General features: G+C 34.2%; 1 protein-coding gene across 1 annotated transcript in view; it reads left to right on the plus strand.

Annotated features, from left to right (window-relative positions):
* XPR1 (xenotropic and polytropic retrovirus receptor 1) overlaps positions 1-14,547 on the plus strand; it is a 106,504-nt gene that overhangs the window by 73,878 nt on the left and 18,079 nt on the right. The window contains exons 8-11 of the mRNA XM_081122170.1: positions 4,230-4,420; positions 4,633-4,812; positions 7,964-8,135; positions 9,270-9,464. Coding sequence (XP_080978296.1) covers positions 4,230-4,420; positions 4,633-4,812; positions 7,964-8,135; positions 9,270-9,464 — 738 coding nt within the window. The remainder of the gene's footprint in view (positions 1-4,229; positions 4,421-4,632; positions 4,813-7,963; positions 8,136-9,269; positions 9,465-14,547) is intronic.

Below are 14,547 nucleotides of genomic sequence, written 5' to 3' on the forward strand. Positions count from 1 at the left end.
GATCATAGGTTGATGCTCAACCACTGAGCCACGCTGGCTGGGCCAAGTGATTACTTTTAAATGAGAGCATCAGGGAAGACTTTATAGAAGAAATGACATTTACACTGGACATTGATGGAATGAAAGACATTCCAAGAGAAGGAGACAGATGAGCAGAGATTTTAATTTTAGTTGGCCAGGGTATGGGAAGGGGCGTAGGAGGAGGGAATGGTTTATGAAGGAGAGAAGTGATATATTCACCTAGGGTAAAGGAGAGTATTATTAGATGATAAGAATGAAAAGATAGCTTGAGATCAGTTCATAGAGTTCAGCTGAGAAGTGTTAAGTAAAATATGGTTTTGGTTTTAAGCACTATATTAAGTATATATGGTGTATGTGCTGGGAGTTGTTCTTTCTGTAGGGAAAACCTTAGTTATTTGGATGTAGAATTTTTTCTTTTATTTCCAAGATGAACGTGATGGTATTATCATTATCATTAAATAAGACATAAGAATAAATAAACTTCATTCTTTTTATGTGATTGAATCAAAATTTTTTGTTAAATTCAGAGACAAGTTGAGGTATTTTTTTTCTTTCATAAGTATAGGTTAAGTTTTTGTGAGAATCTTGGAGTTCTTATGTGTGGTTTATGCATTTAGTTTTGTACATTATGTTCTCTCACCTCAAATCCCTTTTGTTTGATCTTTGTGTTTGAATGGGGAGAGGCAGAGTAAATATAATTAAAGCCAGCTGTCTATCCTTATTTATCTCCCAGTGGGTGCTTAAAAAATAACAGTGTTGAGAGAGAAACACAGCAGTAGTAATGCATGTACAAGCATGATTTTTTTTTCATCCATTCACATCAAAAAATAGTGTGCATAATTGCTGTAGTTTCTCAAGGGAATATGACCTAATATTTAATAATTTGTGTGAAATTTACTTGTATCATATATTTACTTTCATGAAGATGGAAAATGACCTGTTTAGATTTTTTTAAACTTCTCTTATAGACTCCTAATTACCTTAGTTTGATACAGTAACAATATACTTGTTCCTTTGTAGTCTTTTCTTTAGAGTAGCCCCTTGAAATTATTAATCGGGTCATGTCACTTACGTGTAAAAACCTTTCACTGGCTTCATACATCAGAGTAAAAGCTTAAGTCTTAACAAAGTACTACAGAGTCCTACCTGATTTGCCCCTGGCTATCTTTTTACCATTTTACCTCTCAATCCAATCATAGTGGCTTTGGCCTTCTTCCTATTCCTGGAGCACACCAGGCTCATACTTTGTTTTTTTTTTTAAATCTTCACGCGAGGATATGTTTATTGATTTTTAGAGAGAGGAAGAGAGAGAGGGGGGTAGGGGAGAAACATTGATTAGTTGCTTCCAGTACATGCCCCAACTGGGAATCTAACCTGTAATATAGGTATGTGCCTTGACCGGGAATTGAACCCATGGCCTTTTGGTGTATGGGATGACACTCCAGCCATCCAAGCTACCTGGCCAGGGCCAGGCTCATACCTTTTACTTTCCCTTTACTTGGCGCCCTATCCCTTCAGATATTCATATGATTCATTCTCTCCTTAAGGAAATGCAGATGATCTACAGATGTTATATTCTGAGAGGTCTTCTTGACCACCCTACCTAAAATAACATCTAACATCATTATCTCCTTACTCTACATTTTTTTCTTCAAAAAATTCTCTCTTTCTGCCCTAGCTGGTTTGGTTCAGTGGTTAGAACGTTGGCCCTCGGGCTGAAGGGTCTTGGATTCGAGTCCAGTTAAGGACACATACCTGGGCTGCAGCTCGATCCCCGCCCCCCGGTCAGGGCACATTTGGAAGGCAACCAATAGATGTGTCTCTCACATCTATGTTTCTCTCTCTCTGCCTCTCCCCTTCCCTTCCATTCTCTTTATTTATTTATTTAAAATATATCTTTATTGATTTCAGAGAGAGGAAGGGAGAGGGAGAGACAGAGATAGAAACATCAGTGATGAGAGAGTCATTGATCGGCTGCAGCCCGCAACCGGGGCATGTGCCCTGGCCGGGAATCGAACCCCGATCGCCTGGATCCTAGGTCGATGCTCAACCGCTGAGCCACGCCCGGCCGGGCTCCATTCTCTTTAAAAAATCAGTGGGGAAAAAAATCATTGGGTGAAGAGTAACCAAAAAAACACCAAAATTACCAATATCTGACATTATACAGAGTAGAAGTTTCCTGAGACAGGTATTTTGTCTATTGTTCATTACTGAATCCCCAGCTCTTAGATTGGTGTCAGGTACAATAAGCATCTAATAAATATTTGTCAAATTAATGAAAAAAATGAAGTTTTTTAAGTAAAAGGAAAAAGAAACTGATATATACTGAATACTCATAATCAGCCAAACATTGTTTTAGTCATTTAATATATGTTGTTCACATTTAATCCTCTTAACAAACTTTTAAGAATAGGTATTATCCCCTTTGACCAACAAGGAAACTGAGACTTAGAAAAATTAAATAATTTGCCCTAGTATAGCTAGAATTTGAAATCTGATTTATTGTATTTGACTCCAAAGCAAAGGCTTTCTCTACCCTGTATTTTTATTTATTTATTTTAATTTATTTTTTTTTTAAATCCTCACCCGAGGATATTTTTTCAATTGCTTTTCAGAGAGAGTGGAAGGCAGAGAGAGAGAGACATCGATGTAAGAGGGACAAAGCGATTGGTTGCCTCCTGGATTGCGCCTACAACTGAGACACATGCCTTTGGCTGGAATCAAACCCAGGACCCTGCAGTCTATGGGCCTATGCTCTAACCACTGAACAAACCGGCTAGGGCTCCACCCTTTATTTTTAAATTATTAAGTGTGCTATGTATTATAGAGAATCATTTAAATAAATGATTATTTAAATTAAGTGTATAAGGTAGTATATAATTAATGGTACTAACAATATATTTTATAGTTATTTAAAAAATTGAGAGCCCGTGGCTCAGTGGTTGAGCATCGACCTAGGATCCAGGCGATCGGGGTTCGATTCCTGGTCAGGGCACATGCCCAGGTTGTGGGCTCAATCAATGACTGTCTCATCATTGATGTTTCTATCTTTCCCCCTCTTCTTTTCTCTCTCTGAAATCAATAAAGATATATTTTAAAAATAAATAAATAAAATAAAAAATTGAGACATTATTAGCCAAATCGAAATGTTTGGCACATAGTAGGCTTAAAATGAAACATTTTGGTTCAGTGAATTTATGAACAGATGAGGATCTGACTCTTAAATAGTAAGTAGAATTTGAATTTTTGGAAAGAAAGAGCAAGGCCATATACAAGGGGCAACACAAGCAATTGTGAAACAAGAACTTGTTAAAAGGATAATAAAACCTATCAGGAGATAAGAATTAAAATGTTTGGGGGTACTGTGAGATAAGTTTGGGAAAAATGAGTTGGAAATCAGATTGTAAAGAACTTGAATTTGGAGGCTAAAGTGTTTGAATGTTATTAGAGAACTATAGAATAATAGTGATACTGAGCATTTGTTTAGGCATATATGGTCAATAGAATGTAATGGTTAAGAGTGTGGGCTTTGAAACAAAACTGAGTTAAAATCCTGGCTCTGCCCTATACTAGCTTATTAACCCTGAGCAAATTACTTAACCTCTTAGTGCTCTAGTTTTCTCATCAATCAAATGGCAATAAGTGTTTAATTCACGGAGCCGTTGTGAGGATTAAATGAGTTATTATACGTAAAGATACTGGGAGCAATCCTTAGCACATTGTAAGCATTCTGTAAGTATTAACTGTTGTCATTTATATCACTTTTTAATTTTCACATTGCCATCATGTGTACTATTTAATTTTCACAGCAACTCTGTGAGGTAGGTATTACTATATCCAGTTTAATGATGGACAAACAAAGCCAAAGAAGTTATGTCATGCAGAAATCCCCAGCTGACAGAACTGACATTATAGTAGTTCTAAACTATTTTACTTTGGTTCTCTATAATCTGAGAAACTAATGGAACGATGGCCTAACATGATAGTGGTCAAATTTTAGGAAAATTATTTTGGTGGGGTTTTGCAGAGTGAAATGAAGATGGGAAAGAACTTAGAAGCAAGTTTACAGGCTCTTGAAATGATCTAGATGTAAGTTTTATTTATAAAAAATTCCTATGCCAAGGCTATGTCATTGAGAATTAAGAGAAAAGACAATAAAGGAGACATTATGAATATTCTGACTAACCAATTAATTGGTATTCTTTCAGCTATATTTAAACTTGAAACAGATAGAAGTATATGGCCCTTGATAAGAATCTATCGGGGTGGCTTTCTTCTGATTGAATTCCTTTTCCTACTGGGCATCAACACGTATGGTTGGAGACAGGCTGGAGTAAATCATGTGCTCATCTTTGAACTTAATCCAAGAAGCAATTTGTCTCATCAGCATCTCTTTGAGGTAATCAAAGCAAGACAAAATTCTACAAATATAATTTGTATTAGCTATACAGCTGGTTTAGTGGATACTGGAATCCACCTTCTACTTGAAGAGGACTATTGACTTAATAACTAAACATTTTTCTTACATTTGTTTTATTAAAGAGATTCTGAATAATGGTAAAAATAAAAATAACAATTCTTCCTCTTTTTGTCTTTTCCACCCTTTATCAGATTGCTGGATTCCTTGGAATATTGTGGTGCCTGAGCCTTCTGGCATGCTTCTTTGCTCCAATTAGTGTCATCCCCACATATGTGTACCCACTTGCCCTTTATGGATTTATGGCTTTCTTTCTTATCAACCCCACCAAAACTTTCTATTATAAATCCCGGTTTTGGCTGCTTAAACTGCTGGTAAGTCCAAAAATTTGTGAATCATTTTTAGAGTGGTATACTATATTGGTCATTGCCTTCCAGGATGAAACTCAGGCTGCTGTATTGCACAGCTCTAGAAGCATGGTTCACATTGCCATCTATGTGAGTGGTACCCCAGCTCCAGAGGTAAAGAATGCAATATGACTGGTACACCTGATGTTTCACAGTGTAGCATCTTTGGCAAAAGCACACATGCATTTTTTTTCCCTCCCAAAATGGAGTATGAGTGTCCAGATATTGAAATGATTTTGCTAATTAATAATAGTCAATTCAGGGTTCATTTAGTTACTTTATTATACAGATTATTTAATCGGCTCTGATAATACGTAGAACTCTATAAATTTCCTTTTCTTAAAAAGTGGTAAAATTTTTATTTTCTTGTTAAATTGATGTAAGTAGTCTACCATTTTTATTTTATGAAAGATTGGTTCTCTAAAAGCAATAGAAATAAATATCTTGCCAGATCACCAAGTTTAATTTGAGAAACTGACTTTGATTTTCATTTATAATAAATTTCACTTCTTCCACTTTATGTATTTTTTTTTTATTTTAAACATATCTTTATTGATTTCAGAGAGAGGAAAGGAGGGGGAGAGAGAGAGATAGAAACATCAATGATGAGAGTCATTGATTGGCTGCCTAACCCGCAACGCGGCATGTGCCCTGACCAGGAATCGAACCTCAATCTCCTGGATCCTAGGTCGATGCTCAACCGCTGAGCCACTCGTGGCCGGGTACATATTTCTTAATGATGGCAAAATGATTGCAGTCTCAGTATTAGAATATAGAATATAGCATTAGGATATGCAAAAATGGTAGCTGTATTTTTTTTGTGATAGTATAAAGTTAGCTCCTGGAAGTGACTTATGCCTACTCCTAAATTAAACCATCTCTATTGAAAATCAATTGGGAATGCTTTCATATAATTATTTCTTAGATTATGAATTACAACTAACAGAAGAATAAAGATTAGTGATTAATTGACCAATCTCTATAAAAACTTTCAGGATTCCCATAATTATTGCCTCACTTTCCCCCCCCACTTGATAAAGTATACTTCCTTGAAAACTGTAGTTTTTGTGTGTTTTTCCCTTTTGTGTGCCCCCTTGGGGATAGCAGATTTTTTTTTGTTTGTTCTTGGCAATAAACTTCCTATATGTAGCATTAACTAAATCTTTTAAATCTAAAGACATAAAATATGGCCTTCTTATTAAAAAAGTATTATAAGCACTCAACAAATAAAAGCAACCTATGTTTGAATATAGGTATAACAGTCAGGAAAAGAAAATGGCTCAAATCTTGATTTTTTTTCTCCTCAAATTTGATTGTTCTTTATTTGTATTTCTTCTTATTTTTCCCACTAGAATTTTTATCACAAATTGAGAACCTCCCTCTTTTCCTCCAATTTCATTAAATATAAATAAATGAGCAAATAATTTCCTTTAAGTATAACACCACTCGGCCTAACTTTGGGTTTGAATTCTGAGTATGAAACTTACATGTATAAGAGTATTTTGATAAGTCATAAGTATACCATTATCATTAATAGGTTTTATCATCGTCTAGAGCACATAATTTTTAGAGGGTTTTTTAAAGATAAGAAATATTCAAGCCATTTTTCTCTCTCTTGAAGTCTATACTAAAATCATTTCCAGTTAGTATACATTATTAGATTACCTTTCTTATTTTGAGATTATTTGTCATTTTATTACTAGATTTTGTGGAGTTTTAAAACTTAATTGCATTAAAAAATGCTGTATTCTTCTGGTTACAAGGAAATAACTGAGATTATAAACACCTGTTGTTCCCTGCCTCAATTATTGTGAAATCTCTAATATAGTTATTTTGAAATGAAGGTAAAAAGACTCAGAAAACTCAGGTGTTAATATGACTATCTCATTGCAATAACAAAGTAATACAGTTGTGTACATTGTGTGCTAAGTGAGCATTTCCCCAGTGCATCCTTCTTTGTTTAAATAGTAAGCTATGATTCATGCATGACCAGTTACTCTTATTAGCAGAATGATTCCCCATTGAGTAGACATTTATCTATGCATCTGCTATGTGCTAATAACTGAGGACTTGTTGATGGAATGGTTTGGCAATGGTAATATAATAAGAAATAATAGAATAATAAAATGTACTATCAGAAGCAGTAAAATACAGAAGGAAACATTTGATTTGTTATATTTATATTAGTAATTGTTACTGGGAAATTTTTTTATAGATGATTTTATTATTAATTGACCTGTCAACTTACTTGAATTCAAATCTCACTGAAAAAACTTACTCTTAGAGTTATTTCAAGCAGATTTACAAGAATATTTCCACCCTAGTTATGTTTCTCTGATATAGCTCTTTCTAAAGCCTCATCCTAAAGTAAAACTATATTTCCTTCTTTCTTTAATTCTATCTCATAGAATTGTTATAGTTAGTGGATTATTAGAAATGCATTATGAGAAAAATACACAGCATGGATTAGTGGTCAGTACATATAACCTGAATTCATTTATCATTGTTTTCATAACAGTAGGATTTTAGGATGATTTTTGTGGCATAATTTCAAAACAAATACAATCATCACTATTGCATTAGTGAAATGAAAGTGATTTTGGTTAGAGAAGAAGACATGCTTCAAATGATAAGATGCACCATCCTTCCCTTCCTATTGATGCTTTGTAGGTAAAGGAGAGTTTTGTATTCATTTAGCAAATCGCCCATCCCAGCTAAGATGGGAGAATGTTACAGAAATTACTATAACACATGGGTCTCCAGCAAAACTCACCTTAGAGCCTAGTGTTAGACATCCTATCAGTACTCCTACCTTCTGTCATTCTCTGCTTTCTACTTCAACTCTTCACCACCTCTCTGCTCTCTATTTTCTAACTGTAGCTATTTCTGCCTTCCCACACTCAGCTTTATTTCCTTTCTTAGTTATGCACTCAACTCATTTCCTTCACTACTGATTCTCTGCCTAGCCACTGTTGCCAGGTCCCTGTGTTTGTGATTGGTTCATTGGTTTCCATTTTCTCAGCCAAAGTAATCATGCTGCATGGTCAGTCATGAATTAGAGAAATTTAATATGAATTTTCTTGTTTCTCTGTGTTTCAATTTTTTTTCTTTCTCCCAGTTTCGAGTATTTACAGCCCCCTTCCATAAGGTAGGCTTTGCTGATTTCTGGCTGGCTGATCAGCTGAACAGCCTGTCAGTGATACTGATGGACCTGGAATATATGATCTGCTTCTACAGTTTTGAGCTCAAATGGGATGAAAGTGGGGGCCTGCTGCCAAAAAATTCAGAAGGTAGAGTATGAATGTGCATCCACACTACTGAACTGCCAATGGATACCAAGAAATACTGGGAATGATATAACTGAGATATTTAAGATCATAGTGAACTCATCCAATAATATTACAAATTTAAATGTACTTGGCACTTTTTTAGCAATCTCTTTATCTGATAATACTTTGGCTCTTAAATTATGTTATTATTTTAGCTATTCACTTGCCAAGAGATTTACAACTTACACCTAAAGAATTCTAAAACTAAAAAAAAGCTCTAGTATATTGGTACTTACATCACAAATGCTTTAGTGCCAACACTCGCTATCACAGTATTGCTTTTTAATGATCAAAAATAATGATTATTTAGAGTTGGATTGATTGCTTTGAGAAAGTCTTTAGTCTATTTTTTTTTTATCTTATTGGAAATGTTGTTTTTCTTCTGACACTTTTTCCCACTCATAGTTTATACCGGGAGTTCAGGTTATTAAGGAATTTTGCCTTAATGACAAAGACCAAATTTAGACAGTTTATGTAAATCTGACTAACAAAAGTTAATGAAGCCAGTGCCGACACATTTTCATTGACTGACAGCAGATGACAACTGTATCTGTATTGTAGGTTGATCACATTCCCAGAATTTGAAGAAAAATTGATTTATCAACTCATTTAAGAACACAGACTTCATTCTTCATTTAAAAAAAAAAAAGTATAGGTGCATGAACAACCTATGGTAGATGTGTTAGAGTGGTGTGGAGTTCATGAAATTGACTGGAGTCACCAGTGATATTTGTAGGTTTTCCAGGTGTTTCAAATACAGAGCTAACTAATTTTTTTTCTCTTTGACTAATATACTCAACTTCTAATTTTATTATGGTTTTACCACATTCCAAAGAAAGCAATTCCAGAAAAGATAGTCAAAAACCTGCCAGGGCAGATTTCCCTACTAGGTCCTTTCTATGTATTTTCCTTTTTCTCCTGGGCTTACTTACCTCTAAAAAGTTTGAGATTAAACTAGTAGCAAAGAAGAAAGTGATTCTGAAACCCAGACTCCTTGCTTTTATGGACTTGCTCGTGGTTATAGTATATGACTAAATGATGTGAACAAGTTATTTTTTTAAATTGTAATTTTTTTCTTCTTTGAAATCTTCACAGAACGAGAAATTTGCCACAAATATTCATATGGTGTGCGGGCCATTGTTCAGTGCATTCCTGCTTGGCTTCGCTTCATCCAGTGCCTGCGCCGATACCGAGACACCAAAAGGGCTTTTCCTCATTTAGTTAATGCTGGGAAATACTCTACAACTTTCTTCACGGTGACATTTTTAGCCCTTCACAGAACTCATGAAGGTATTTTATGATTGACTCTGAAGAGATTTTTCAAAACCCTTTTCTTTACTACTTGAATCTGTTCCTTATTCTGCATACTTTTCCAGTTGTTATGTTCTTTTTTCCCACTTAAGTTCCAGTCCCCTCAGCTATACTAGTTTGTTCTTGAACACAATTTTAGTCTCATTCCAATATTTACTAACAAGTACCATTAAAATGAATCAAAGTCATCTCGAATAGAAGGATTTGTGATAACTTTTGAAATCCTGAATTATGTGTAATGGGTTCAATCTATATAGACACCTTTGGTTTTCATTTGTTTTTTTTAGACTTGTTCATTAATGAGGTTGGGAAATGCTAGGTGAAAAGAGTCCCTCTGGCAATCATGTTTTTTTCTTAATCATGTTCCTTCACCAAGTTGTAAGGAGTGTTTCCAGCCCATTTAACTTCAAATTGAGTTCTCTGATCTCTCTAGTTTCTTATCTCCATGGCAACCAGTTATTACTTGAGACTGTTCTTCTGTTGGGAGGAGAAAAGCTTTTAGCTCTGAGCCACATGCAGTCATGGCTTTTGAATTTTTAACCTTTTCGAAGAACCGTCTATCAAAGATCTCACTTCCTTTTATTAAAATATATTCCTTCCTTTGTCTGTTTAAATGTGTATCAGCCCACACCCTAGAGCCTGCACTCTCTCATCAGTGGGTGGTAAAGAAATGTTACTAATTGAAATTATTACCATTCTTTTAAATACTTTGTTTTTTGGTAAATTTTTTAAGTGTTTTTTGTGGGGTTTTTTTGAGACACCGTATTTTAGGAGCCTTAGTGTGTCTAATGGTCATGAAAGATTGGGGTGGTGTGTTTTGTTCTGTTTTTTTGGTAAGGCTTTTGATTTGTTTCCCAGAACAGTTTATGATATACTTCCACTTTTTACAGCAGATTCTGTGATTACAGTAATATTGATGATGCAGTCAATAATCTTACCACTATGTAGTCTCTCTTGTTAGATGAGAATTTAACTAAGTACTTCAGTGAAAGAAACACATCCTCAGAATTCTCATAAGTTTAACTCTTGATGAGAAATGCTGTTACTCAGTCCAGGTATGCGTCATGATTTGGTTATTACTAGAGGTTATTATCAGAGAATTTGTAAATCAGACAACTGATTTGGTACATGGTACTGTATGACTCAAGAACACTTTACTTTTCTCTCATTATGGATAAAACTAAGTACTGTTTTTTGGTTGGATTTTTAGGGCATGTCTTTATACTAATACCATTTAGTAAGAAACTGAAGAGCTGAAATCCTTAAATCTGTAAACACTCCAAATCTAAAAACCTAAGACTAGAAATAGTAGTTTGGATAGTATTGTGGTCTTCAGATAATTTTTTAAACTATTATGTTATTTTATTATTTTAAACTATATTACTGCTTGGACATTTTTAAGTTTACATCTGAAATTTTTTATCTTTTTTTAAAAAATATATCTTTATTGATTTTAGAGAGAGGACAGGAGAGGAAGAGAGAGAGAGATAGAAACATCAATGATGAGAGAGTCATTGATCAAGCCCTCAACCGGGCATGTGCTTGACCGGGAATCGAACTCTGATCGCCTGGATCCTAGGTGGACCCTCAACCACTGAGCCACGCCCAGCCGGGCTGAAATTTTTTATCTTAAGTTTAAATAATAACAAAAAATGTAGTTTCCAGTGTATTTTAAATATGCACATTTTAAAACAAAACTCCTAAATGTCTCTATTAAATGTATCCAAGTAATCTAAATATAAAAGCATACTTACCATGATTTATTTTTTTAAATGAAGCAATTCTTTAATAGTTAGAAATTTTACATATTTCCCACTGAACTTCATTTTAGTGCAGTATATTTTTATGTTTTAATGAATTTGTCTGAAACATGTATATGTAAATTAAATTAATTTCCTATTACTAGAAGGTGCTATGAGATTAAATTTTTTCTTCCTCTGTTGTAATTATCATTACCCAGATTATTACCTGTAGTTGATTAAAATAACATTGTAAATATATTATGAATTTTAATAATTATTACACATAAACATCTCTTAATGAGAGAAATTTATATTACTTATTACTCTTGCATTTTTCAGTTTTTATACAAGTAAACTCTGAGAAACTTTGTTAACATAGGTATATACATGAGAATGGAAGTTCTGTTGCCGTGTCACTCAGTTTTTTTGAACAAATCCTGAATTCTGTGACCAAAAATATTGCATAGTAGTCTATGTCATCATTTTAGTGATCTCTCAAGATTTTTTGTTGAAAGTAAACTGAATAAAGTAAAGAATTGAGCATAAACTGAATAAAAAAGGATTTGCTAACTAGTCACTAATCACTTTCTGTTTCTGGATAGTATACCAAAAAGCGTGAGTAGGATCTTTAGATTTAGAGGCTCCTTGTTTAGCCAGACATACTCAAGAAACAATTAGGAAAATCAAAATATTGTTAATTTCAGTAATATTTGCCAGTGCAGTATTTTTTGATGAATTACTCTTATCTTTCACATTTTTTAAATGTATTTTTGAAAAGTTTTGGAATTGCAAGTTATACTCATCCAATTTATAGAGAATATCTGCCATATACTACCCTAATTAGAAAACCAGTTGGCCATATCAGAAAAAGTTTTTACTTAAATTAACATATTTAGATACACTCCTGTATAAACACCTTACTTCTCAATTCTAAGTTGAGTAGGTAGGTGGGTACATAGAAAGAGAGAGAGATGGAGCAAGTGTCATTCAGTATTATTGAGAATATTCCATGAGTTAGGTTGTACTAGGTAGGCACTAAAAATAGAGCCACAAACAAAACATGATTCTTACCCTTAAGAATTTATAACCTAGTAGTAGAAATAGTCAAGTAAAAAGGGATATAATTGGTTGCACAACAGTGTGACTATACTTAAAACTTCTGAACTGTACACCTTAGAAATGGTTAAGATGGTCAGTTTTATGCTTATATGTTTTTTATCACTATAACAATAATTTTTGAAAAGACTTTAAAATAAAGGGCAAAGAGATAAGCAAGGTACCAGAACAGCCTACAAATATAGCACAAGTCCCTAACCCAGCCTCTAGGCCACAGGATGGGAAGTATAGAGATGACTTCCCAGAGGTTAAGCTATATCCTATTGTCTGTATTGAGTTAAAGAGGATTTCAGTTGTCCCATTATGTGTTTTGCCCAAGGCCATGTAATTTGTGAGTAGTGGAAGTATTACTGTTTATCTTTGGCCTAGGGCTTTTTTGTGAGTGGTGTTTTTATCTCCCTAGACAAAGCCACACCTTTAAAGTGTAAATAATATCTATCCTGTTTACTTCACAATTGGTAAGGATTAAATAAGGTAGTAGTGCACATGAAATCACTCTGTGCACTCTAACTTGCTACGTAATTGGAATTTATCATTAAATGAAATATAATTATCTTTGCTATATTAAGCTGGTGTATGTGTGTCTTTTTTTTTTTTATATCTTCACCCGAGGATATTTTTACCATTGATTTTCAGAGAGAGTGGAAGGGAGAGAGAGAAACATTGATGTGAGAGAGACACATCTACTGGTTGCCCCCTGTACACACCCCGACCGGGTCCGGGGATTGAACCTGCAACCAAGGTACGTGCCCTCGGATGGAATCAAACCCAGGACCTTTCAGTCTGTGGACCGATGCTCTAACCATTGAGCAAACCAGGTAGGGCTGTATGTCTTTTGGCAAGTCTTTTTTAAGAGAAACCCTTATGATCTCCTTGGGTGGGGGCAAGTATCAGTTAGGAATGTGTTTGGTTTTTTGTTCAAGTAGCATGTTTACTCACTGAACCTGATACATGTGCTACAGATTTTTTAAAAAACAAGCATTGTTTTAGACAAACCATTGGTTACATATCTTAATTATATCCCTAAATTTAAAGAAACACTTTTTGTAGTTGCTACATATTAAATATTTATATCACTACTTTTTTCTTTTTTTAACCAAAAAGCCTAAAATGGTGGTGGTGGGGGTGGATTGAAAAGACAGCTCAGAGGGATGGTTGACAGAATATTTAACATTGTAGTGGTGATCAAAAGTAGCATTTGATTTCTGTTGTTTTCTTGGGCAGCATTCCAAGAGAAAAGGCATCAGAAAACATAAACTTTGGAAATAATCATTGGGCCAAAAGAAGAGAATCTGTATGGTTAATGAGGCAGATCTTTTTCTACTGAGTGTGTATGTGCTGTTATTGCAAAGGATAAGTTTTATGAGGTGAGAAGGGTAGAAGATGGTGAAGTAACCAATTTCAAACTGTCTTTTCAAAGAACTAGCTTACAAGAGTTACCATAGTAACAACATTATTGGGGTCATTTTCAAGAGTTTTTTTAAAGATATGTCTTAGTTTATCTGCATAATTTGTAAACGGAGGCACAAGAATGAACTCTCTATCTAGAATCATTTTTTAAAAGGTGAGGGAGGTGGTTTAGGCCCATTTTAGGGAGACTATGATAATATTGCAAATATCCCTCACTTGTTTCAGTAAGAAGGAAACACATTTTAAACATTTCAGTATATTTTATTTTTCATCATTGATTTTAGAAACAAAGGAGTGTAGTTAGCAGCCAATCTCCATATTTTAAGAATTCGTATTTCATTACAAGCCTAAATTTGATACCAACTCCTACAAGTTTTTTGTTGGAATTGGGATTGGAAGAGACAGGAAAGTGTTTAAATGGTTTTTGTATGTCCTTGAAGTTTCTTGGCTTTGGTAAGGAAAAGCCTGTGGGTGTTACAATAATAGAAAAAGCCATTGTGTTGTTATTTCTACCCTGTTGATGGGGAGAGAGCACTTCATTAGGTTTTTTGTTTTTCATTTACAGTTTCTAACATTCTAAAGTATTCATAAATTCTTAGTGTATTTTGCTCTTTGCTGTTCTCTGAATATATAGAAGAAAAAAACTTCTTTTAAAAATACTTCATATTTACTTTAAACTTTGTTAGTATATGCTAACAAGCATTTGCTATTAGACTTTTAAAAATACTTGGAGAAAACAAAAGATTTTCTCTGCTGACTTAAAAGCTGAGTTATTTTATGTTTGCTTGTTGTTT

The sequence above is a fragment of the Miniopterus schreibersii genome (assembly GCF_964146895.1).
Source record: "Miniopterus schreibersii genome assembly, chromosome: 19".
NCBI lineage: Eukaryota > Metazoa > Chordata > Mammalia > Chiroptera > Miniopteridae > Miniopterus > Miniopterus schreibersii.